The sequence below is a fragment of the Haematobia irritans genome, chromosome 2, assembly GCF_050003625.1.
Source record: "Haematobia irritans isolate KBUSLIRL chromosome 2, ASM5000362v1, whole genome shotgun sequence".
Classification (NCBI taxonomy): Eukaryota; Metazoa; Arthropoda; class Insecta; order Diptera; family Muscidae; genus Haematobia; species Haematobia irritans.
In genome coordinates, this window is record NC_134398.1 from 131,811,380 (window position 1) to 131,838,682 (window position 27,303).

At 30.9% G+C, this 27,303-nt stretch overlaps 1 protein-coding gene across 5 annotated transcripts in view; it reads left to right on the top strand.

Annotated features, from left to right (window-relative positions):
- The window catches only part of ine (solute carrier family 6 member inebriated), a 109,693-nt gene extending 82,894 nt beyond the window's left edge, over positions 1-26,799 (top strand). For all 5 annotated transcript variants that reach the window (XM_075296164.1, XM_075296163.1, XM_075296165.1 and 2 more), the window contains 9 exons: positions 9,781-9,915; positions 22,609-22,738; positions 23,387-23,479; positions 23,543-23,675; positions 23,749-24,225; positions 24,293-24,433; positions 25,527-25,727; positions 25,800-25,976; positions 26,075-26,799. In XM_075296164.1, the coding sequence (XP_075152279.1) occupies positions 9,781-9,915; positions 22,609-22,738; positions 23,387-23,479; positions 23,543-23,675; positions 23,749-24,225; positions 24,293-24,433; positions 25,527-25,727; positions 25,800-25,976; positions 26,075-26,389 (1,802 nt within the window). In that variant the 3' untranslated portion in view covers positions 26,390-26,799. The remainder of the gene's footprint in view (positions 1-9,780; positions 9,916-22,608; positions 22,739-23,386; positions 23,480-23,542; positions 23,676-23,748; positions 24,226-24,292; positions 24,434-25,526; positions 25,728-25,799; positions 25,977-26,074) is intronic.
- Positions 26,800-27,303: the final 504 nt, after the last annotated feature.

Sequence of the window (27,303 nt, forward strand, 5' to 3'; positions counted from 1 at the left end):
GTGATTATACTCACATCACGTATCAAATTTCAACCAGATCTTCCAAGAAGCTCCGGAAATCAAATCAGGGGATTGGTTTATATGGGGGTTATATGAGTATGGACCGTTATGGCCATAGTTTTGCATTGTTGTTAGATGACATATACACTGGACGCGCAATTTGCAAAATATTAAAGACAAATTTCTTTAAAATAATGAAATATTAATTAAAATGAAGTTTATAATCTTTGCTTCAAAATTCTTTTTCAACAAATTTGGGACAAAAATTTTGTAAATTTGCGTCCCTCCGTTATAGTCGCATGTCTTTGAACTAAGGCAAATTTTCCTTAAAGTAAAGAAACACATTTTATATTTAGAGAAATCATCTTTAAATTAACTGAAATATTTAATCTTTAGATTTAAGACAAAAACGCTTCAAATATAGGCTACGACTTATTTTGAGGATTTAGCATCTTTGGTTTAAAGGTTTTTGGCATTAAGAAAACATTTTTTACTTTGAAGTATCCATTATAGTTTGGATTTTTAAACTGGCATTTGTTTGTACGCACTGAAAAAATATTGTCGTGAGACCAAAGATTTCGTGTCTTTAATATACGAATGCAAATTTTGCTTAGCATAGAAGACGCATTTCTCTAATATAAAGTTTTTTTTTCCTTGTCCAAAAGTCGATAAACTTTTCAATGTAGTCGTATTGTCCTTATAATTAAGTGATTTGACTTAAAAATGGGTATCATAACATGAAAGAAAAAATGTTTGGGCTAAGGTCAACTTGACTCTAATAATTTAGAAAAATTCTTTAAATTTAATGAAATTGTCTTTAAATTTGTTGTCTTTTTGCATCTTGACTACAAAGCAAAAAATCGTTCAAATATAGGACATGTTTTTCAACACTTTTTTAAAGATGTATTTTATTTGAAACATACCATAATTTCTACTGGAAGTCGAGTCTGAATTTAGAAAATAAAGTTGTCGTTAACTCGTTTGTAAAGCACTTTGATAGCATATGAGGAAAAAAGCTGAGAAAGCAAAAATATTAAAATTTGCTTCCTAGAAGCGAGTACACAAACCACAAATTTAAAAGATAATTGTGTCTTAAAAGTATCCTTACTTGTATTCTCAGCTTCTTTGGCTCGGAATCAATACCAAATTTTTTAAAGTAAAGGCAAAATCTTTGGAACCGGACATGCTGTTTTTTCAGTGCGTGAATATCTTTTTTTATTTTGTGGGGAAAAATTATACACATGTGAAGTTCAACGATTTACTAATTTCGTACTTCTCACAAAATAGTTCATTATTTCTTTAAATTTGCAAATTTTACTACAAATGCGCCCATCGTGAACTTCGTATGGCACTAAAGACATTCTTGCAATTTTAAACGCCTTTTTTCTTTAACAAGTGAATAAAAATTAAATGACTCTAATAAATGTTCTTAAATTTGTCGAAAAATATTTACTTATTTTTGAGATATCAGCGTGATGTCAGCGCTTGTAACACTATTTAGTTAAAATTTTCTAAAAATAATCTACATTTTCTAAAATTAGCCAAAATTTTTCTTCCTGGCGGATTCACTGTTTTTTCAGTGTACAAAAGATTTTTATATTACAATCTGTGGTTTATAAATGATCGAAGGAAAAAGCCCAAAAACCCTTACAAACAAAGTGAATAGCTTTATTAATATACTGCGAAAAGAAAATTAAAAATTAAAAAAAAAATAAGTACATACGGCCGCAAGTTCGGCCAGGCCGAATCTTATGTACCCACCACCATGGATTGCGTAGAAACTTCTACGAAAGACTGTGATTTAGTCCATACATGGTATATATTAGACAATAAAGTTATGTATAGTTAAGTCTACAAATAATTACGAATCGATATGGACTTTTTGTACGTAGAGAGCAAGAATTGAAATATGGGGGTCGCTTATATGGGGGCTATATACAATTATGAACTTGATATGGACCAATTTTTGTGTGATTGGGGATCGATTTATCTGAGGGCCATATATAACTATAGACCGATATGGACCTAGTTAGGCATGGTTGTTAACGAGCATATACTAGCACAATGTACCAAATTTCAACTCACTCGGATGAAATTTGCTCCTCCAAGAGGTTCCAAAACCAAATCTCGAGATCGGTTTATATGGGGCTATGTACGATTATGGACTGATATGGACCACTTTTGGCATGGTTGTTAAATATCATATACTACCACCACGTACCAAATTTCAAGCAGATCGGATGAATTTTGCTTCTCCAAAAGACACCGGAGGTCAAATCTGGGGATCGGTTTATATGGGAGCTATATATAATTATGGACTGATAGGAACCAATTTCTGCATGGTTGTTGCATACCATATACTAACATCACGTACCAAATTTCAACCGAATGGCAAGAATTTTGCTCTTCCAAGGGGCTCTGGAGGCCAAATCTGGGGATCGGTTTATATAAGGGCTATTTATAATTATGGACCGATATGGACCAATTTTTGCATGGGAGTTTGAGGCCATATATTAACACCACATACCAAATTTCAACTGAATCAGATGAATTTTGGTCTTCCAATAGGTTCCGGAAGTCAAATCTGGTGATCGGTTTATATGGGGGTTATATATAATTATGAACCGATGTGGACCAATTTTTGCATGGTTGTTATAGACCATATACTAACATCATGTACAAAATTTCAGCCGGATCGGATGAAATTTGCTTCTCTTAGCGGCCTCGCAAGCCAAATCGGGGGATCGGTTTATATGGGGGCTATATAATTATGGACCGATGTCGACCAATTTTTGCATGGTTGTTAGAGACCATATACTAACACCATGTACCAAATTTCAGCCGGATCGGATGAAATTTGCTTCTCTTAGAGGCCTCGCAAGCCAAATTTTGGGGTCCGTTTATATGGGGGCTATACGTAAAAGTTTATTTTAATTACACAGGAAGTTCATTTGAGTCAATTTTTTATAACTCGCTTTTTTCATATTTTTAATGGAAATTTAAAATTTAATTGTTTCAAATGGGTTGAAAACAGATTAAAAATTAATAAAATAGTGCAAATTATTTAAAGTTTGTCGAAAAAATGCTAAATTGCGAATTTTTGAAAATATTTGATGTCAAACGTTCCAGCCAAGCGTTATAATGCCGGATCGGATGAAATTTGCTTCTCTTAGAGGCCTCGCAAGCCAAATTTTGGGGTCCGTTTATATGGGGGCTATACGTAAAAGTTGACCGATATGGCCCATTTGCAATACCATCCGACCTACATCAATAACAACTACTTGTGCCAAGTTTCAAGTCGATAGCTTGTTTCGTTCGGAAGTTAGCGTGATTTCAACAGACGGACGGACGGACGGACGGACATGCTCAGATCGACTCAGAATTTCACCACGACCCAGAATATATATACTTTATGGGGTCTTAGAGCAATATTTCGATGTGTTACAAACGGAATGACAAAGTTAATATACCCCCCATCCTATGGTGGTGGGTATAAAAACTGTCCAGCAAAAAAATTAGAAGTTGTTTCACAAACATTTCTTTAAAAGCTCATCCCTGAATCCCCCTAAATTTTTTCCACTTCCAATGTAGTCCTTTTGGACAATTCCATAAACATTTCTTTTAAAGCGCATCCCGGGGTCCCTATCGATTTCTTTCCACTTCCGATGCAGTCCTTTTGGACAAGTCGTAGAAAGTACGGAATTAGGCCGTTTAGGTGAAAATTTTAGTTTTGGACAATTAAAATTCGCAAAAAAGAATAGAAAATAAATAAAAAAAGTAAAAAAATCATCCCCTGCTTTCAATTCTTTAGCTACATACGAAGTTAGCGCTATTTTAAATTTGAAAAAAATTCTAAACTATTTTTTTAGAAATACGAATTTAGGAAATCTTTGTTTTTTAGTTAATTAATCTAACGTACATACACAATTATTAAATTGCTATTCTCCACTTCTTTGGCTCCGAATCAATAGTAACAATACAACTTACTTTCGTCTATTTTCATGTCAAGGAAACTTTCTCTTATTGGAGAAATTTTAACTAAAACAATATACACCGAAAAAAGTAAATCACTCCGTATTTCGTTGTTAAAACCAGAAAAATTTAATGTCCTGGTGTACTTTTTAACTACAACTCACGAAATTACACCCTCTCATAGAAGAAAAAATTAACTAAAAGAAACGAACGGAATCATTGGCGTCAAATCATGACCATTTTAACCATACAGTAGTTCATTCTTACTATTCTTGAGAATTATATAAAAATGTTCTATTGGGTTAGCTCATATTGAACTTATGTGGACGGTCATTGTATTTTATACCCACGATTTTTTCATGAAATGTTTGAGTCATAACATACTTAACAAAAGGAAAATTTCATAGGTTTCTGGAAAATTTCGAAAAAAATAATAAAATTTAACCACAAACAAATAATTTTTCCCCCATAAAAATTCAGCGTGAGTTTGCGGATTTTTTTTTCGGTGTAGTTGCCATGAACTAAACTAGAAATTAAATAAATTAAATTGGATTTAGTGGCTTGGAAGGTTCGTTTTTTTTTTTAGTGTAGAATGTTTCATTTTTATTATTTTTCATTTCCTGTATTTTTAACAAAATTTTATACTCCGTAATATTTACTTTTTTAACTTTTTTTATTTCTCTCATTTAAAGTCATCCTCATAAATAAACAATATTTCCAAATTGTACATCGACTAAAATGACTCATATGGATAGCAATGATATTCTCCAAATATTTAATATAACTGACACTAACAGTCCTCGTAATATTTTTGAAAATTTAATTATTGACGACAGATGTAAACTTGAAAAATGAAATGGTCTGAAATGTGTGATTTACGGCATTACTTCTTTAAATGACTAAAAGTATAAAATTTTATTATCTATAATATCCGGTTATTATTTGTAATGTTAGCAGTTTTTATCATACACTTAAATGTTTAAATCTATGTGTAGTACAGGCTATGGCTCATCGTGAAGCAAAAAACGAAAATATTTTTTGAAATGAGACAACCAAAAAAACGTAGCTGGAATCTTTTATCACACTCCAAAAAATGTTGACTTAATATTATGCAAATTAAATTTTAGGACACACAATTTACAAATTTCTTTAAATTGTACAAGTTTTAATTAAAACAAAGTTCGTAATCTTTGCTTTAACAATTTTATTGTTTACATTTAGGACACAATTTTTTTATTTTCCAGTCCTACGTTAAAGTCAAATTTTCCTTAGAGAAAAGAAAAACTTTTTTCTATTTAAAGAAATAGTCTTTATTAGATATTGAATCTTTGGATTAAAGATAATAAAAAGCTTCAAATATAGGCTAAAACTTATTTTGCATCTTTGATTTTAATTTTTCTTTAAATTCCCAGCAAAAAAATTTGGAAGTTCTTCTTAAGGCACAACTTTAAAAGCACTTTCAAAAATGTCCTCACTAAGATGTTCTTTATTTTAATTACACAGGAAGTTCATTTGAGTCAATTTTTTATAACTCGCTTTTTTTCATATTTTTAATGGAAATTTAAAATTTTATTGTTTAAAATGGGTTGAAAACAGATTAAAAATTAATAAAATAGTGCAAATTATTTAAATTTTGTCGAAAAAATCCTAAATTGCGAATTTTTGAAAATATTTGATGTGAAACGTTCCAGCCAAGCGTTATATTGCATTAAAAATCATAAAATTTTTTGTTGTTTTTGATCCCAGCTTAAAACCATGCATTGACTAAACTACGAGTGTAGCTTAATTTGGGCAAAGCCCTATAGACTGCAAGATGGTTGGATGTACAGCTGTTTCGGAATTACCACATTCCTCATCAGCATCCTCTACTTGCAGCAAAACTATCAACCAATTATCAGAATAAATTCGGGTAATTCACTCAACCCAAAGTGAACTACACTTGAACCTTCCGAAAAAAGGTTTGATAGTCGGCTACTGCCTAAACAAATTTACAAGCATATCTCTTTTCCTTTGCCAAACTCAAATCATCGATTTGAATGTAGTTGGCTGTTGTTGTTTTTGAGCGCGCTTCCTCTATCTTCATTCGTTTTGTTTGTTATTGTTGGTTTCTCTTCAATCATTATTGTTGTTTATGATCTCAGCTTAAAACCATGCATTGACTAAACTACACAAAACTTTCCTCTTTTGGTTAAGCTACATTTGTAGTTTAGTCAATGCATGGTTTTAAGCTGAAATCAAAAACAACAATAATGATTGAAGAGAAACCAACAATAACAAACAAAACGAATGAATCATACAAAATTTTAAAAATTATTTATTCGTCAAAATATCACAAAATTTCTTTATTCACATCCAAATCGCTGGATTCGCATCACACCTTAAGAAGTGATGCAAATTCAGTGCAACGACTGTTGAAATGGTGGACATCCGTCCTATGACAAGCCCATGCTAAAATCATCGCTTCTGCGCCAATTTTGCACCACTTCCGGATCCAAAAAGAACACTTTCACTACTTCTTTGGCGATGGATTTTTTTGCTGGGTTGAAAAATATTTATTACTTTGATGAATGTGTTATATAACGTTAATTTTTTAACTGACATCTATTTATACATAAATAGCTGTATTAACGTAAAGAACAAAGACAATAAATAATGAGATCTGTATGCTAATTTTAATTTAATATATCCTAGACTTAAAACTAGATAGCTCCCTAAAAATTACCCTAATTTAAAGAAGCAACGCCTTTGGCTCTGAATCAAGGGAAGGTAAAATTCTTTGGATTCAAATAAACTTTTTTTGAGTGTTCAGCGATTAAACATGCAAATTAGTATAAGGACAATGTGTCACAATCTAAACTGATTTTCTCAAATTCAGTAGAATTCATCCTTTGGACCATAGTCTCATAGCATAGAAGATGCATTTCAATAAACTTTTCAATGAAGTTGTTTTGTCCTTATAGATCAGTGATTCGACTTTAAAATTGGTATTTTTACATGAAAGAAAATTTTGTTGGACTAAGGTTAATTAAAACGTCTTTAAATTTGTTGATTTATTGCATCATAACTACTAAAAGGCGTTCAAAATGGGAGATATTGTTTAATACTTATTTTGTAGACGTTTTTCATTTGAAACATAGTATAATTTCTCCTTCCAGTCTAGTCTGAATTTGTAAATTTATGTTGTCGTTAAGACGTCTTTAAAAGTGAACTGTTTTATAGGAAGAATGAACTAAATTTTACTCCACATTTTGAGATTTCCACAAAGCGTTTTAAAACCAGGAAATTTTATTGTCCTTTTGTACATTTTAACTGCAGTTCACGGCGCCAAATCATGACCATTTTAACCATACAATAGTTCATTTTTACTATTTTTGGGAATCGTACGAAAATCTTCTTTTGCTCTAGTTCATATTGAACTTATGTGTACGGTCATTGAACTTTATACTCACGTTTAGTTCATAAAATTTTTGAGACATACTTAAAAAAAGTAAGATTTCATTAAGCTGTCGAAAATTTCGATAAAAATAATAAAATTTAACTACAAGCAAATAAATTTTTTCCAATAAAAATAAGTTAAATTTAGCGTTAGTTTAACTACGAACATTTTTTTCTGTGTGGTATGCCATGAAGAAAAAAGCAGAAAACAAGAATAAATTCAAATTTGTCTCCTAATATCAATTAATTAAAACTCATATTTAAAAGAGAATTGTGTCTTAAATATATCCTTACATGAGTACTACGCTTCATTAGAGTAAATACAAAATCTATTCGCTATTCGACATTCTCTTATTCTTCTGGATGTGTACCAGTGTATTCATACTCGTCAACTATTGGGGAGTTGTATTGTATACTTAAAATGAAGCTTGATTTCGTTGCGAATCAGAACTCCAAAACTACATTGAGTGGCCATATTTCTTGGGGATTTTTTTCTCGTAGCCGAAAATAATAAACACTCATACCAAGATATAGCATACTGTCAAAATTTAAGTACCACCTTATCTATATACAATATTTGCGGATTTAGTAATAAAAACAAAATATTTTTAACTTCATTAATAGAATACTTAACGACATCAACAAAAAAGAGATTGCAAAGAGGTTATTAGAACGGAAACAAAAATGTAATTAGTTATTTTTATTGTGTATGTTTAGGATAAGCTGATTGTATTTTAGTGAATTTGAACTTATATATTAGAACATATCGAATGACTGTGAAATAGAGAACTTTTAATACACATATGATAAAAAAAAGAATATACGACCGAATCTTATGTTCTCCGCCATGGATATCATTGAAATTGTTGTGGTATCTTAAAACTTCTTAACATTGTCTTCTCAATTGTCGATTTGTCCATACACAGAAAAATATCACCAAAATATTTCTAATTAAAAATTGCATTGAAGTTCATCAATTAAAAAATTAACTCGTACCATTGACTTTTTAATCAAATTAAAAAATACAGTCAGTTAAGAAAATGATTGATTTTTTTATATTTTTAATACTCGTAATCAACATTTTAATTAAATATAAAAAAAAATATTTCCATATAAAAAGTAATTGAAAATGGTAGAAAAATTCAAGCATAATTATAATCGGAAAGGAAAATATAAACAAATATAAAATTACATGAATATTAAAAACGAAATAATAATTATAAATAAATAAACAATAATACAATAAATAATTAATTATCTGAATAAAAAATTAATTGAGTTTTTCGACCAAAATCAATTGAAATAATTAAAAAAAAATATTGAGGAGGAAATCAATTTGTTTTTTATTCAAGTATATTTCAATTTCTAATTAATTCTGTGATTGCTACTATTAAAAAATTAATTAAATTAATCATCAATTCATACACTGAAAAGAATATTGTCGTGAGGTCAAAGATTTCATGTCTTTAAAATACGAATACAAATTTTGTTTACCATAGAAGACACATTTCTCTAAAATAAAGTTATTTTCCTTGTCCAAAAGTCGATAAACTTTTAAATGAAGTCGTATCGTCCTTATAATTAAGTGATATGACTTAAAAATGGGTATCTTAACATGAAAGAAAAAATTTATAGGCTAAGGCCAACTTGACTTTAATAATTCAGAAAAATTCTTTAAATTTAATGAAATTGTCTTTAAATTTGTTGTCTTTTTGCATCTTGACTACAAAGCAAAAAATCGTTCAAATATAGGACATGCTTTTCAAAACTTTATTTTAAAGAAGTTTTTTACTTCAAACATAGCATAATTTCTACTGGAAGTCGAGTCCTAATTTGAAAAATAAAGTTGCCGTTAACTCGTTTGTAAAGGACTTTGATAGCATATGAAGAAAAAAACTCATAAAAGTATCCTTACTTGTATTCTCCGCTTCTTTGGCTCGGAATCAATACCATTTTTTTTAAAGTAAAGACAAAATCTTTGGAACCGAGTATGCTTTTTTTTCAGTGTACAAACATTTCACTTTTCCTTTGCCAATGTCAAATCATCCATTTGAATGCAGTCAGGTGGTTTGTCTTATAATTCAATTTAAAGAACATAAAATGAAAATTTATTTGATAGTGGTTAGTTCTTTTTGCGAAAAGATTTGTTGTAGTGTAGGATAGGCACTAAACACAGATCGAGACGAGAAAGTAAAGGAAACAAATCTTAAAAATATCAATATTGGAATGGAATTTAATTAAATTGGCTCTAAAATTTGTAGGAGATATTTATTTTTGGTGCTTTATTGTTGATCCATTTAAGATGGACTTCTTATTTTAGTAATGAATTAAAATATTTGATACAATTTCTGATTTAAATTATTTGTTTTTCAGGTGTTTTTTTAGTGCCGTACTGTATTATATTAATTATATGCAGTATACCACTGTTATTTATGGAACTTTCTATTGGCCAATATACGGGCCGAGGGCCCATTGGAGCTTTAGGCCAGTTGTGTCCATTGTTCAAAGGTAATTTCAATACATTAATATATACGTATCTAAATATTTAATAAAATTAAATATGGTTAAAAATTCATAACAGCAACTTTTGCCGTGCATCAAATAAAAGTCTAGACAATTGATCTATACCCGAATCTACGAGTACAGCATACAATATTTTATTGTCATAATTAAAAATTATATACAAAAAAACTATGACTAGATGCTTGTAATTTATACAATTTACAATCATAATTAGGGCCAATTATTATGAATGCCTTTAGAATTGTAATTGAGCTGATAAATGGCTTTACATAAATCCCCAAAGGAGGCACAAGCATTTATCAGAAAGTGTGTCTAATTTATAATAAAAACGACAAGTACGGCAATAATGTATGAATATTTATAATTTATCACACGTAACTTGTCTCCAAGTGAGTTTAAGAATATATAATAATATTGTGTCATTTATTATATCGCATCTTTAATCAAGATGTAAAGGTAATAGACATATGTATGAAATTCAAATTGTACTAGATGGTCTAAATCGGACATCGGTTAATCGGTCTACTTTGTAATATCTTTCCTCCGAAAATCGAACTTTGTTTAAAGACGTGCTGAAGAAGTGAAGTAACTGATTCATACAACTCGTTTTCACAACACAGAAAAAAATTTCACAAAAATTTTCTCAATTAAGGTCTTAATTGAGTTTTAAAAAATTTTCAATGAAAAATGTAATTGATTCAACAATTTTTTAATTGAAATGTCTTCAATCACAAAATTTAATAGTATTAAAAATTAATAATTTCATTGGCTCAATATAATGAACATTTCTTTGTGTATACACACAATTTTTTTCTGATTCAATCACGAAATTAATTGATCCAATTAATTTTTAATTGAAATGTCTTCAATCACATAAATGATAGTATCATTATATTGAGCCAATGAAATTTGGCCTAACCGAAAATGTTCATTAAGACATTGAAAAACAGGGATCAACGGAGACCTATACTGTCATATACCAATAGATTCATCTCGGTACAAACGCTCCTAATTCCAAAATTAAGGGTTATTTTTCAACGTAAAAATAGAAGGTCGGATGAAACTCTTAAAAAGAGAGTTTTACTTATCCGTCATAAATAAAATTATTTTTAGGAGTTTTAGTTTTTTCTTCAGAAAATAAAACTCTTTTAAGAGTTTTATGCTTTCTTTCAGGAGTTGTTTTTTCCCGTTTTAAATAAAACTCATATACCTGTATTTCTTTTTTTACAGTTTCTTGTTTAATTAAGTCTTATATAAAGTGTGTATTAATTCATTTGTTTAGTAATAATTTTTTCCAAACGGAAAGATGTGAACGCACAATGTCAATTGAATTCGATTTACACTTATCATGAAATAATTACACCGCTTTACAAATTGTAATGATCAGATCAGCGGCAAACTTTGAAAAATGAATTTTATTTAAGACGGAAATATAAAACTTCTGAAAAGAGTTTATTTTTGGAAGGAAAAAATAAAACTCTTAATAAGAGTTTAATTTTCTGTTTTATAGCAAGAATAAACTACGTCGTGCGAAAATTGAACTAAATTATACTCCACATTTTGAGATGTTGTTAAAAGAAGGAAAAATTAAAGCCCTGATGTCCTTTTTAACTACAACTCACGAAATTACACCCTCTGATTGAACCAACCAGATTGTTCCAAAAACATTAGTAGACTGCTTAAGTTAAAATTTTCCAGTTTCGCCAGTAATTTAAAGCTCTATGCTCCTAAAATTCGCTTACGCCTTAAGGTGGGTATTAAGTTCGAGTTTAGCCGCTAAAAACGTCATTTTTTCACGATTACTTTTCTTTAATAATTCATTTTAAAGAATACAAACTTTGTGAAAATTTGCTTTGGGCTTTTCCCCATCAAGTTATAATAAAATTTGCAACAAATACGTATAATTTCATGCATTTTTCTTACTGATTTAGTTTTCACTTTAGCGATTTTAGCGGCTAAACTCGAACTTAATACCCACCTTTACACAAAATGCAGGACACTCACACAAGAGGTGTTTAATTGATTCCTTTTACTCCGCATCATGACAACTCATGCAGTAGTCATTATAATTCGCGCCAATAGTTCTTGCAAACTCGCCCATCAGGCAGCGACCCGTTATAGCAGATATCAAGAGTGATATCTGACGTCTTGAACACCAGGCACCCATATTAGGTGAATACTGCACAGCTCAGCCATCTCATTGAGAGATGTGCCACAACATCCGTTGAGACATAGTTAACAAAAGGAAAATTTCGTTGGCTGTGGAAAATTTCGAAGAAAAATAATAACATTTAACTACAAACAAATAATTGTTTTGCAATAGAAATAAGATAAAATTGGCGTGTTTTCGGTGTAAAATTCCTAAAATAGTTTTTTTATGAAGGATAAATAAAACTCTCTATTTAAGATTTTTATCCGACCTTTTATTTTTGTGTCAAAAAATAACTATTTTACATGAGTTTTTGACCTTCCCATAAGGAGTTTGGTATTGATTCCCAGCCAAAGATACATTTTTTTTATAAAATTAGAATTAGGATACGGATTTCGTTTATCGAATTTTCATTCTTTTCTTTCTCTAAATTTCAGTTTCAATTCAATTCAAACTAAAACCGATACATCAAAGTAAAACTGTTTTTTAATGTTAAAAAATAAACTTTCAACCAATGAAGCATAATCCTCAAAATAAATCTTAATCTATATTTAAAGCTTTTTGCCATTAATCCAAAGTTTAAACATCTCAATTAATTTAAAGATATTTTCTTTAAATCAAATTTGTTTCTTTACTTTAAAAAAAATTACGTTACCTCAATGGCATACGACGCTATTGGAGTAGTAAAAAAAGCGTCGCCAAAAAAGTAGTGAAGATGTTCTTTTTGGATCCGGAAGTAGTGCAAAATTGGCGCAGAAGCGATGAATTTAACATGGGCTTGTCATAGGACGGATGTCCACCATTTCAACAACCGTTGCACTGAATTTGCATCACTTCTTACTCTGTGATTCAAATTCAGTGTTTTAGATGTGAATTAAAAAATGTCATCATATTTTGACAAATAAATATTTTTTTATAATTTTTTATGATTTTTCATGCTTGTCCGAAACGTTTGAATTAAAATATTTTGAAAAATTCGAAATATATTTTGAATGGATTTAAAGTTTTTTCGACAAAATTTCAATAATTAGTACCATTTTATTAAAGCTTACTCTGTTTTTAACCTATTTGAAACAAAAAAATTAAATGTACCCACATTAGCGAAGCTAGACAATTTTCCTAGGGGGGGGCTATAGCCCCCCTAGCTAAAACTTTATAGACTGAACTTATAGGTTCAACTAATGTTTTATTTCATAAAATTGAATAAAAAAAATAGACATCAAAATAACTCGACAATTTATAATAAAGCAACTAAAAGTACCCTACGGGAAATTGGTGCAAATTGCCACTGACGGACCTATCTCACAACTGGTACCTTTGCTCCAGTTAGTTGCAATTTTCACATTTAGTGAAATAAAATTATCAGAATAACCTTTTGTTCGACATATTTCAAACGTTTTTATACCCTCCACCATAGGATGGGGGTATATTAACATTGTCATTCCGTTTGTAACACATCGAAATATTGCTCTAAGACCCCATAAAGTATATATATTCTGGGTCGTGGTGAAATTCTGAGTCGATCTAAGCATGTCCGTTCGTCCGTCCGTCTGTCCGTCTGTCCGGCTGTCCGTCCGTCTGTGGAAATCACGCTAACTTCCGAACGAAACTAGCTATCGACTTGAAACTTGGCACAAGTAGTTGTTATTGATGTAGGTCGGATGGTATTGAAAATGGGCCATATCGGCCCACGTTTACGTATAGCCCCCATATAAACCGATCCCCAAATTTGGCTTGCGGAGCCTTCCGGAGCAGCAAAATTCATCCGATCCGGTTGAAATTTGGTACGTGGTCTAAGTATACGATCTCTAACAACCATGCAAAAATTGGTCCATATCGGTCCATAAATATATATAGCTCCCATATAAACCGATCCCCAGATTTGACCTCCGGAGCCTCTTGGAGGAGCAAACTTCATCCTACCCGATTGAAATTTGGTACGTGGTGTTAGTATATGGTCTCTAACAACCATGCAAAAACTGGTCCATATCGGTCCATAATTATATAGCTCCCATATAAACCGATCCCCAGATTTGACCTCCGGAGCCTCTTGGAGGGGCAAAATTCATCCGATCCGTTTGAAATTGGGTACCTGATGTTAGTATACGGTCTCTAACAAGCATGCAAAAATTGGTCCATATCGGTCCATAATTATATATAGCTCCCATATAAACCGATCCCCAGATTTGAACTCTGGAGCCTCTTGGATGAGCAAAATTCATCCGATCCAATTGAAATTTAGTACGTGGTGTTAGTATATGGTCTCTAGCAAGCATGCAAAAATTGGTCCATATCGGTCCATAATTATATATAGCTCCCATATAAACCGATCCCCAGATTTGAACTCTGGAGCCTCTTGGATGAGCAAAATTCATCCGATCCAATTGAAATTTAGTACGTGGTGTTAGTATATGGTCTCTAACAAGCATGCAAAAATTGGTCCATATCGGTCCATAATTATATATAGCTCCCATATAAACCGATCCCCAGATTTGACCTCCGGAGCCTCTTGGAGGAGCAAAAGTCATACGATGCGGTTGAAATCTGGTACATTTCGTTAGTATATGGCCTCTAACAGCCATGTAAAAATTGTCAAATTTTATTACTATAGAAAGTTTTGTCAAAATTTCATTTCTATAGAAAGTTTTGTAAAAAGTTTATTTCTATAGCAATGTTTGTCAACATTTTATTTCCATAGAAAATTTTGTCAAAATTTTATTTCTATAGAAAATTTTGTAAAAAATTTATTTTGTCAACATTTTATTTCTATAGAACATTTTGTCAACATTTTATTTCTATAGAAAATTTTGTCAACATTTTATTTCTATAGAAAATTTTGTCAAAATTTTATTGCTATAGAAAATTTTGTCAACATTTTACTTCCATAGAAAATTTTGTCAACATTTTATTTCTATAGAAAATTTTGTCAAGTTTTTATTTATATAGAAAATTTTGTCAAAATTTTATTTCTATAGAAAATTTTGTCAAACTGAATTATATACGTATTTAATCGGCCTTGTTTTTTGTATAATATATACCCCTTATGGACTAACTTACAATTTAGAAGACAGTGTTAAAAAGTTTTACGATACCTTGCCATCGGCAAGTGTTATCGCAACCCAAGTAATTCGATTGTGGATGACAGCCTTTAGTAGAAGTTCCTACGCAATCCATGGTGGAGGGTACATAAGATTCGGCCTGGCCGAACTTACGGTCGTATATACTTGTTTTTTTTTCATTTCGGGTTCGATTAGGAGCCCAAATTGAAAGAGATTTCTAAGAGTTTGTCCTAGACTGGTTCCTGAGGACCTGTTTATGGGTTGCTCCTGCTAAATTGTCCCAGGACGTGTCCTTTGGGATGAGTCCAAGACGCGTCCTAAAATGTAAGTTTACTCCGTCAATGACAAACCCATGTTAAAGTGGACGGTCCCTTCCATACGTTTTGATCAGAACTGGGACTGGTCCATACACACCAGGGACTAGTCCTGTACCAGTTCTGTGGTTGATGCATTTCCCGTAGGGTAGTTCCACACAGGAAGTTTTTTTACTTCATTTTTGTATAATTTAATGCGTAATTTTTTGTTTTCTTTTTTCAAATGGTTTAAAAAAAGAGTAAGAATAAATAAAATGGTACAAATTATTCAAATTTTGCCACAAAAATGTTAAATCCATTATAGAAAAATCGATAATATTTGAAAATATTCGAGGGAAAACGTTTCAAACAAGCGTTAGAATGCATTAAAAAAGTATAAAAATTATTTATTTGGAAAAATATCGCAGCTAAGACATTAATTTATGAAAGAATAGTTTTAATATCAATTACTATTTTTAATTCAACTAAATCATAAGTTCAACCACAGCTTTATTTCATAAATATCAGACTTCTACCACGACCCAAGTAATTCGATTGTGCATGAAAGTCTTTAGTGGAACTTTGTGCGTTGTACGAGTATATACTTGTTTAATTTTTATAAAAATGTAAAATCTTAAATAGGTTTTCAAATTCTGGGGGGGGGCTAAAATTTTTCTGGGGGGGTCTAAGCCCCCTCCCCAGAGGCCTTCCTACGCTTATGTGTACCCATTAAAAATAAGAAAAAAGCGAGCTATAAATAATTGAATTAAAATAACTTCCTGTGTAGTTAAAATAAATAACATCTTTGGGAGTACATCTTTTGGAAGTGCTTTTATATATGCCGACAATTTTTGGTGTCTGTTCATATTATGACAGGGCCTCTATGTACACGGACGAAAAAGACGGTTTTCATAATTTGGGTGTAAAAATTATATGTTTGGAACTCAAATTTTTTAACACAATACTTTTAAGTGCAAACTTATAATGCCCATAAACTACCATAACATGTTTGGGACATATATGTTAATATGTTAGACCATATCATGTTTTGGACATAAAATGTTTATAAATATAATATGCAAAGAGAGACCTAGAGAGTATGCTGCAATTTAAATAATGGAAGTAACCAATTGGCGCCATAAAAATATATCCACGCAAACTACCAGTGTATGCCTTAAAGTGAAACATAATATGTTTGAACAATACAAACAATATTTTGTTTGGACCAATCCTGAAAATGTATATGCTTGAAGCAAAATGTGTTTGGGGTATATATTACAGAAGCGATTTTTTTTGAGAGTGTAGATTTATGTCATAATTTAATTTATTGGCAATATGAGCCAATTGGACTAAATTTCTTTTAGACATCTAAAATGTTAAGGTTTCACCGAAAAAAATATTGTCGTGAGGTCAAAGATTTCGTGTCTTTAAAATACGAATGCAAATTTTGATTAGCATAGAAGACGCATTTCTCTAATATAAAGTTTTTTCCTTGTCCAAAAGTCGATAAACTTTTCAATGAAGTCGTATTGTCCTTATAATTAGGTGATTTCTCTTAAAAATGGGTATCATAACACGAAAGAAAAAATGTTTGGGCTAAGGTCAACTTGACTTTAATAATTCAGAAAAATTCTTTAAATTTAATGAAATTGTCTTTTTGCATCTTTGCTACAAAGGAAAAAATCATTCAAATATAGGACATGTTATTCAGCACTTTATTTTAAAGACGTTTTTACTTGAAACATAGCATAATTTCTACTGAAAGTCGAGTCTGAATTTGGAAAATAAAGTTGTCGTTAACTCGTTTTTAAAGGCATATGAAGGAAAAAAGGTGAAAAAAAGAAAAATTAAAATTTGCTTCCTAGAAGCAAGTACACAAAACCCAAATTTAATTGTGTCTTAAAAATATCCTTACTTGTATTCTCCGCTTCTTTGGCTCGGAATCAATACTAAAATTTTTAAAGTAAAGACAAAATCTTTGGAACCGGGCATGCTTTTTTCAGTGTTGTTGGTATGCAATTGGCGTCAAATGTGAAATTTAGGGCTATTTTACACACATAAATAAATAATTTATATCGCTTCATTTTTGGTGGAAGAAATGAGTGTTATTAAAATGCGATTTAGTTATACTACCAGGGGTCGAATCCGGAGTCGGAGTCGAGGTTGATGAAAAATGCTGGAGTCGGAGTCGAGATAAATTGGCTCCACAGCCCTGGTCGCGAGTATAAAGATTTCTTGTTCTGGAAATACGATAGCGAGTCGCATTTTTCTGATACAAAGTTTTTCTCTTTGACAAAAAATCGATTAACCTTTCAATGAAGGCGTTTTGTCCTTATTATTAGGAGATTCGATTCGACTTAAAAATGGGTATCTTTACATAAAAGAAAATTCTCTAGAACTGAGGCCTATTTGACTTTAAAATTTTGAAATAAATCTTCAATATTAATGAAATTGTTATTAAATTCGATGATTTTTTATGTCATGCTATAAAGCTAAAAAGTATATTGAAATAGGAGATGTCCTTAAAGACTTTATTTTAAAGATAGGTTTTGCTTGAAACATTGCATAATTTTTACTTAAAGTCAAGTTTTAATTTGGAATTACAATTTGTGGTTAACGTAAACATTTCAGTATAAAATACGCCTGAAAGACTATGCAACCTAAATTATAAGTCAAGCAATTTACAGAATATTAAGGACATATTTCTTTAAAATAATGAAGTTTTTATTAGAACGCGGATCTTTGTGTTTTTAGTAAGGAAAATTGTCTTCAAGGTAAAGAAACACATTTTTGATTTAAGGAAATTATCTTTAAATTAACTAGATATTGCAACTTTGGATTAAAGATAAAAACGCTCCGAAACATTGCCGAAATCCTAAAGCAAAGGTCAAAATCTTTAGATTCAATCTTTGGTTTTGATTGATTTGATGATTTGAGACATTTTAGCGACTTATCTAGCTTTAAAACTAGGATCAATAAAATTAGGATACATATCTCATTTATTGAATCTTCATTCACTCTTCGTGGTATGTTCACAAAGCTTTTCAAGTACAAGCAAAATCCAAATTATAACGGATACTTCAAAGTAACAAATGTTTTCTTAATTCCAAAGAAACTTTAAACCAAAGATGCTAAATCATCCAAATAATTCTTAGCCTATATTTGAAGCGATTTTATCTTATATCTAAAGATTCAATATTTCAGTTAATTTAAGAACGATTTCTTTAAATCAAAAATATGTTTCTTTACTTTAAGGAACACTTTCCTTAGTTCAAAGACATGCGACTTTAACAGAAGGACGCAAATTTCCAAAATCTGTGTCCTCAATTTAATAAAAACAATTTTTTGAATCATTGGTTATAAACGTTTTAATTAAAATTTCATTATTTTAAAGAAATTTGTCCTTAATATTTGCATCCTAAAATTCAGGTTGCGTAATCTTAATATCACGTAAATATTTTTTTCAGTGCAATTCGTGAAGGGTTTATATTTAAAAAAAAATGACAAAGCATGGAGGTGGCATAACAACTGATGAAATTTTTCTTGTATTAATTCAAGCACGAATAGTTTAATTTTTTCTATTAAAACCACCCACAATAGTTTTGAATTGCAAATTTCTTTTTAAAGTACACAAACACCTATACAATATGTACTCTTATAATATTTCCTGGTTTATTGTAAATTTAAATATTTGCCCTGCTCTCCATTTGTATCTATTACAGTTTACTAATTAGCATAGACTTGAAAGAATTATTTAATACAATGAATTCAATATTCAAGAGTATATACAGACTACTTTGAAAGTTTATAGCAAACCCATATCGAATATCCCAGCAAAAACGCGCAGCCAAAAAGCAACGAAAATTTTATTTTTGCATCAGGAAGTGGGCTGAAGAGCATTGAATTTTACAAGGGTTTGTCATAGGACGGAAGTCGTCTTTTAAGCGACCACTGCATTGATTTCGCATTACTTCTTCAGATGTTATGATATTTCAGTACTTATGATTTTATTCAAATAAAAATAAGTAAAAAGAAAAAAAGAAAAATTTTCTTAACTTTTTCGATTTTGTTCTCAACATAAAGACGTTTTGATTAATACTACAAATATGTTAATTCCAATGTAAATTCCAATGCAAATTCCAATGCAAATTCCACGTCTAACGATAAATATATTGGTACATTTTTCAAATATTCCATGAAAACTGCGTAAAACAATGAATTTATATTTATCATTTCAAAAGAACTTCTTGTGAAGTGAAAATTAAGTCCATCTCTAGAAGAAAAAATTTTTGATGTACATTGAAAGTAATACAAAAAAGTAATGACTTAGAAAGAACTTTTGCTGGGTATATTCATTAAAGCCAATATAGTTTTAACAAAATTTTTATTTTCCTTTGCGAAAAATTTAACTATAATCAAGTGAAACTTAAAATAAAAATTGATCTCAAGAGCGTCCTCAAAATAAATCTTGTTTATATTTGAAATTTTTTAACTGTAATCCAAAGATATGAAAGATTATGGAACCTAAATCAAGTGAAACTTAAAATAAAAATTGATTTCAAGAGTGTCCTCAAAATAAATCTTGTTCATATTTGAAATTTTTTAACTGTAATCCAAAGATATGAAAGATTATGGAACCTAAATTTTAGGACATGCAATTTACACAATACTAAGGACAAATTTCTTGGAAATAATGAAATTTTAATTAAAAGGAAGTTTTACATCTGCACCCTCAAAAAAAAATCGCTTCTCTAACATATGTTCCAAACATATTTTGCAGGAAGCACATATTGGATATTGCCGAAACATTATTATATTTGTTTTATGTGAACATATTATATGTTTGGAAGCATTTTGGGCCCAAAAATAGTATATGCTTGGAAGAATTTTCTCCCCAAGAAGATTGTGCTCATTCCCTCACATAATTTTCACTTCCACGAAATTTTTAGTTCTCTGTAATACAAATAATGATGAAGAAATTATTCAATTTTATAATTTTTTTAAATTTTACCTTTCGCCTGGACGGAGAATCGAACCGGGAACCATGCAATTTGTAAGCCAACACACTACCACTGGGCTACGTAGCTGTTATAGTCACCAATAGACAATTATCGTTATAAGTTACATTTATATAGCATAGCTTGCAGCGCCCACGAACCCATGCAAACATAACATTATTTAACAGAAACATACATTTGTTGGCCACGATTTCTTTTAACGAACCAAGTAAAAAATTTTGCCCACAATGCCAAAATGATAAACAAAACACATGCCCACACATACATAAAATGCTGCTCTCAAGGCGAAAACACATGCTGTTTTTTCAAATGTCTATTCTCTTGGTTACGAATGTCTATTCTCTTTACTCCGAATACTCATTCTAATATTCAAATTAAATACTATTTAGACTTAAGCATATCAAATTTTTGGCCTTATCATAAAACAGTTTTCCGAAACAACATACAAGCGGTTTCACAGAAATTGCTCTCTTTTCATTCTCTCGCTGTGTTATGTTGATATCTTTCGTCAACCCTCCCGGTTTCCATCTCTATTTCTTTCTCTATACTCTCTCTCCCTGTCGTTCTCTGGATAAAATATCACAACATATATATGTTTACTCGAAATTTGTAAATTTATATGTTTACATTCACACACATTATTTTTATAAAACATTCATGCCCCAAACAAAATATATTCTAACATATTAACATATGTGTTCCAAACATTTAGTGTTAGTTTAGGAACATTACATGTTTGCACTTCAATATATTGTGTTTAAAAATTGTGCCCGAAACACATTTTGTTTATATCGGAACATATGAAAAACATATTTTTCTAACAGTGTGGGATTCAAGTTTTGTCATTAAATTTAGGGCGCATATTTGCGTCCCTCTGTTAAAGTCTTATGTCTTTGAACTAAGAAAAAAACTTCCTTAAAGTAAAGAAAAACATTATTGGTTTAAAGAAATTGTCTTTAAATTAGCTGATTTCTATTTTTTTATTCTTTGGATTAAAGATTAAAAAGGTTTAAATGATGGCTAAAACTTATTTCGGCAACTTTGCATTTTTGATTTTTTTTAATTAAGAAAACATTTTTTACTTTGAAGTATCTGTTCTAATTTGAATTTTAAAACTGGCATTTGTTAGTACGTCCTTAAAAAGTTTTACTTACGCCATGTGTATGATGAAACCCTTTTTCAACAAGAAATTTAAAACACTATTTCCCAATAGTATAATAGTGCGTATTTTTGAACATGTGACAGATAAGGTAATTGATTTTATTGGTTCTTCATTTGAACCTTACGTCTTGTCACGGAGATTAATGTTTTTCCATAGGATGAAAAGAAATGGGTTGCTACATGAACTTCTTCAGGGATTTGTTTTTTCCAGATCGGTGAGAAATCCACAGATAATTATACCACGAATAAATTGTTCCCTTTTTGAGAGGGGGTTTATTGCTACTACTGCTACTGTTTGGAACAATCTTCCTGTATCAGTAAGGGATTTTGGGCTTCCTGAGAATCGATTTAGGAACTTGCTACTGACTAGTTTGAATGAATATGTTTAATGTCGGCTGTTATTTACCAATGGTAGGTGCTAGTTTAGTTTACTTTTATTAATATTAGTTTTCTATGTGACTTTGGCCAAAGTGAGGATGGTGGAGTGATAGGCATTGTAGGGTAATTTAAGTATTAATGATTAGTATTGATAACTTTACAATTACTATTAATGTATTACTATTTTTAAGAACAATACGATTTATTGGCCACGAAGGCTTACTGTATTGGTAAATAAATGAAATAGTGAAAACTCCACTTTAACTAGATTTCAACTGTCTTTTGCTTTATAAAAAATGAATTTCAAATCTACTTTTAGTAGATTTCGAGCCTAATGTGAATGAGGTATTATTTAGATTTCTATACCGATGGTCTACTCAAAAGACCTTAAACATAACATAGCACAAAGATTATCTAGTCACTGTAGTGCTTTCCCAATAGAAATATTTTCAATAAAAGAAAAAATGGCTATAAAAAAGTTGATTGGACTACATGGACTAATTTTAATTCTTCAGCATTTAGAAGATACAGTTTTAATTTGATTTTCTTACAATTGGGCAAAATTATAATGCTAATTTGCTAATATTTAATCTTATTTTTTTTTTAATCTATCTTCGCAGGAGCTGGCCTAGCTAGTGTGGTTGTTTCATTCCTGATGTCTACGTACTACAGTGTCATCATAGGGTATTCAATCTACTACTTTTTCACTTCCTTTAGAACTGACATGCCATGGGTGGACTGTAATAATCGGTAAGTTGGACAATATCAAATATCCAATTTATTTTATTCATTTATATTATTTACATTCAGTATGCTTAACTGTCTATGTAGAACATACACAGAAAAAAATATCACTCGCAGAAAACGTAATTAAAAAATTAACTGAATTGAACATTTTAATCAAATTTAAAAATAAAATCAATTAAGAAAATGGTTTCTACTTTTTTAATACAACTTTTAATTATCCCAATTAAATTTAAAAAATATGTTTAAATAAAACCATATGTAGTAGAAAGTTCTCTTCGGAAATAATTATTTTCTTTATGCATACTAGAATCATTAAATAAAGATAAAAAAACGCTATATCGTATGAAAATTACAAGAAATTTACTTTATCTAAAGTTAAAATAATGAGTAACGAAAAATAAAATAATTATTAATAAAAAATGTGGAAAAACAAGATATTTTGGTTCTACTGAAATGGTGACTTTGTGACTTAGAAAACCACCGATACAAAATTCAGCATAAAATTTGAAAGGTATAGGTTGAAAATTATCCAATCCAATAATAAATGTGAATAATGCAAAAATTCCATTTCATACTCTATGGCTTGCTGATCGATACAGTAAAAAGCAATAAAATATATAAATATATTTTTTAATTTTATTTCTTTATCAGATGGAATACACCTGATTGCTGGGTGCCACAGAGAGTAGAAGATAACGTCACTTCACCCTCGATGTCAAGAACACCCTCTGAGGAATTTTTTGAGTACATATCCTTATCATAAATTAAACTGAACTAAATAGCCTACTAATATGGATGTGTTTTTAGGAATAAAGTATTACAAATTAGCCCTGGCATCGAATATCCTGGTGTAATGAGATGGGAGTTGTTCGCTTGTTTAATCTGTGCTTGGTTGATGGTTTATTTTGCTACTTGGAAGTCCATAAAATCATCAGCAAAAGTATATTGGAAATTGTCATAGAATTTCAATTAGTTCAATTGTGATATTTGTTTTTGCTCTCCCCTAATTTTAGGTACGCTATTTTACTGCCACTTTCCCCTTTATCCTCATCATAATACTCATGGGCCGTGCTGTCACTTTGGAAGGAGCCGACGATGGATTACGCTATTTTTTCCGTCCCAATTGGTCGGAATTAAAGAATGCCAATGTCTGGATAAATGCAGCCTCACAAAATTTTAACTCATTGGGTATTACATTCGGGTCCATGATTTCATTTGCCAGCTACAATAAGTACAACAACAATATATTACGTGATACTGTGGCCGTCAGTGTGGTGAATGTTTTAACCAGCCTTTTGGTTGGGGTCTTTGCATTTGCCACCTTGGGCAATTTAGCTCTTGAACAGAACACTAATGTTAAAGATGTCATTGGTGATGGACCAGGCTTAATATTTGTTGTCTATCCTCAAGCCATGGCCAAGATGCCATACGCCCAATTGTGGGCGGTTATGTTTTTCTTTATGTTGTTGTGTTTGGGTTTAAATTCACAGGTGAGTAGATTACATACATAGTATATAGTTTCTGGAATTTTTTTATCTTTTCTTCATTTCTTTATAGTTTGCGATTGTAGAGGTAGTTGTTACCTCAATACAGGATGGTTTTCCCAATTGGATTAAGAAACATTTAGGTTATCATGAGATTGTAGTTTTAATAGTATCCGTTATATCGTTTCTGTTTGGATTGCCAAATTTAATACAGGTTAGTATTTAAATAAACGAATTTCGATGGAACAAACAAGGAATATTTAAGTGATATCATTGTTGAAAATTATTTGTGCCAAAATTGAGAAGATTTGCTATCTATGTATATTGCAGATATAAAAGACGATAATAGACTATTTCGATCAATACAGTTATTTGTACGTGATGTATCATTGTCGGTCCAAAATTAGATGTACCAATGCGATTTTGAAGGACCTCCCTCCTTTTGCAGCTGAGTAGGAATTGCGTGTAAAACCACTTAGAACACCTTTGAATTTCTGAGAGGATATAAACCAATGCTGAAAAGATTTTTCGTTTTCGGGCTGGGATTGAAGCCACGAAATGTGTATACCAACTCTCACTTTAAGCACTTAATTTTTTTATTTTTCGAAAAAAATTCCCAGAGCATAATACACTATGGATCTGGACATGGATGGATTATTTCTTTCGTTAAGAAAAGCTCGACTTAACAACGAGGTATTGAAGACTCTCGACTGGTCTTCAGATCTTCTCTTAGGATCTAACTTTTGTTACAGCCCAAAAGATAGCGACATATTTTTTGCACTGTAGCTTGTTTTACCGCAATAGTGAAAATAATCGCAATAATAGGTACTTCTATCGCTAACAGCAAAATTATATATTCCAAATAATATAAAGAAAATCTGAGCTGTCAATACGGTAGGTAACGGATTACTTTTCTCGAAGGATTAAGTAAAGGTCGACTTGCCAAATATGTATTACAGGCTCTTGACCGGTCTGCAGATTGAATTTTGCGATACTAGGAATTCGTAATAGGTATTTTACCGGTGATAACAAAATTTGGGGGCTTATCACTTCAGAGAACACTCGGAAAATCTTAAATTAAGCGAAATTTTGAAAAAATTAAAGGGTTTAATATTCGCTACAATAGGCATTTCATTTAATGTGGCTCATAGTCTAATTGAGTCTTAAATACTAGCAGCAACTTCAACCGAACCTATTAATCCCCAGAATCAGTTCCCTCACCCGACCTGTTTCCATCGAAATTGCGGATTATTGATTATTGTATCAGTAACAAGACTGAGCCTAAATCTAATTGAATAATTTTACAGGGTGGTATTTATTTCTTTCAACTTATGGACCATTATGCTGCCTCGGTTACCATCATGTTTTTGGCTTTTTGTCAAATGATTGCAATCGCCTGGTTTTATGGTACCGGACGACTATCGAAAAATGTCAAACAAATGACTGGAAAAGCACCATCACTATATTTGAAATCTTGCTGGATATTATTTGGACCATGTCTATTATTTGTAAGTTTGCGTTGGAAAAAAAATTACAAGAAATCTATGTATGTTATTATAATAATGGAAAAATATTTTTAGGCTATTTGGATATTGAGTTTAATAAATTACAAAGAGCCCACATATCATAATGGACGTTACACTTATCCAGATTGGGCTTATGGTATTGGATGGATGTTTGCTTCATTTTCATTGGTTTGCATACCAGGTTATGCCATCGTGAATTTATTCAAAGCCCAAGGTCGTGATTTACAAGAGGTAAGCTGATAATTATTAGAAAAAATCCCAATGAATTGTCATCGTACAAAATCAAAAAATAAAATAATTAATTTACATACAATATTCCTATATTTTAGCGTTTCCAAAGTGCACTACGACCCAATATCTACGAGTGTAAAATTTGTCGGGAACATCATTGTGAACATGACTATCCGGAACAGGAACAATATATGTTATCACAAGAATTAGCCGGTGTATACAAGCCTGTTGCAGCCACACAACCGCAAGCCCCTGGATTCGCCTTAAATGCTGGACAAAGGGCGGGCTACAATCCAATGCATTTACAGGTACAAACGGAGAAGCCTAGAGATCCAGTTAGAGGTGATAAATGCGACGCGCCATCAACTTCTATGGCGACTAATGGAGGTGCTGCCGACAGTCAACCTAGATGATTTAAATTTAATAATTTGTGCAAATTCAAATGTAGGCTTTATTTTAATTCCATATAATTTAGTATACATTTTTAGTCTTCTAAAAGAAATTCGAAAAATTATGGATATTCCGTTTCTCAGAAATTTTATTTAGAATTACTAAAAATAAATAATAGTTTTTAGCTATATCAAAATTGAGTCATGAAAAAATGAATTGTTCAAATTAGTATTATGAAAATAAAATCAGTTAAAGTTTAGTTTTGAATATCAAAAGTATCTAAAATATCGAAATATTTAACTTGACCTAAAGTTCGGCCGGGCCGAAACCTAAATCACATCCAGTATATTGAATTATGTAGATTTGCTGTGTTATCAAGTATACAGTGGTGTAATTGTAGAAATAAAATAGAAATGGAACTAGAAATAAATTACATTATATTAGTTTTATTGACAGCACATAATATTGTTTACAATCCACCAAAAGCATTTGCGAAATCCATGTCATAGCGTGAAAGTAACCCATGAAAGGTGACAACATATATTGCAAAACGAGGTCATGGCAAAGCCTTGAGAATTCCAATAGACACACGATCTTACACCAAATGAGTAAATCATTTACTCTTGCGAGAAAATTTTTGCAAGCGTTTGGACGTACTAACTAGATCCGTGAAGTCGAGTCAAAATTTCCCGACTCCGACTACGATCAATCACGATGCCATGATCAACAAAAGAATCAACCTCGAGCCACATATACTATACCGACCAAGATCTGAAGAATCCCATAAACGTGCACTTCTTCAAATTCAAATCCATTAAATTCACTCTACAGTAGTCACCAAAGCTATCTAATCATCCTGTAATAAATAATATTAATCCGAATTATCGGCATTCTCCTCTTAACACAATCAGCATACATCAAAATACTAGAGTTAACT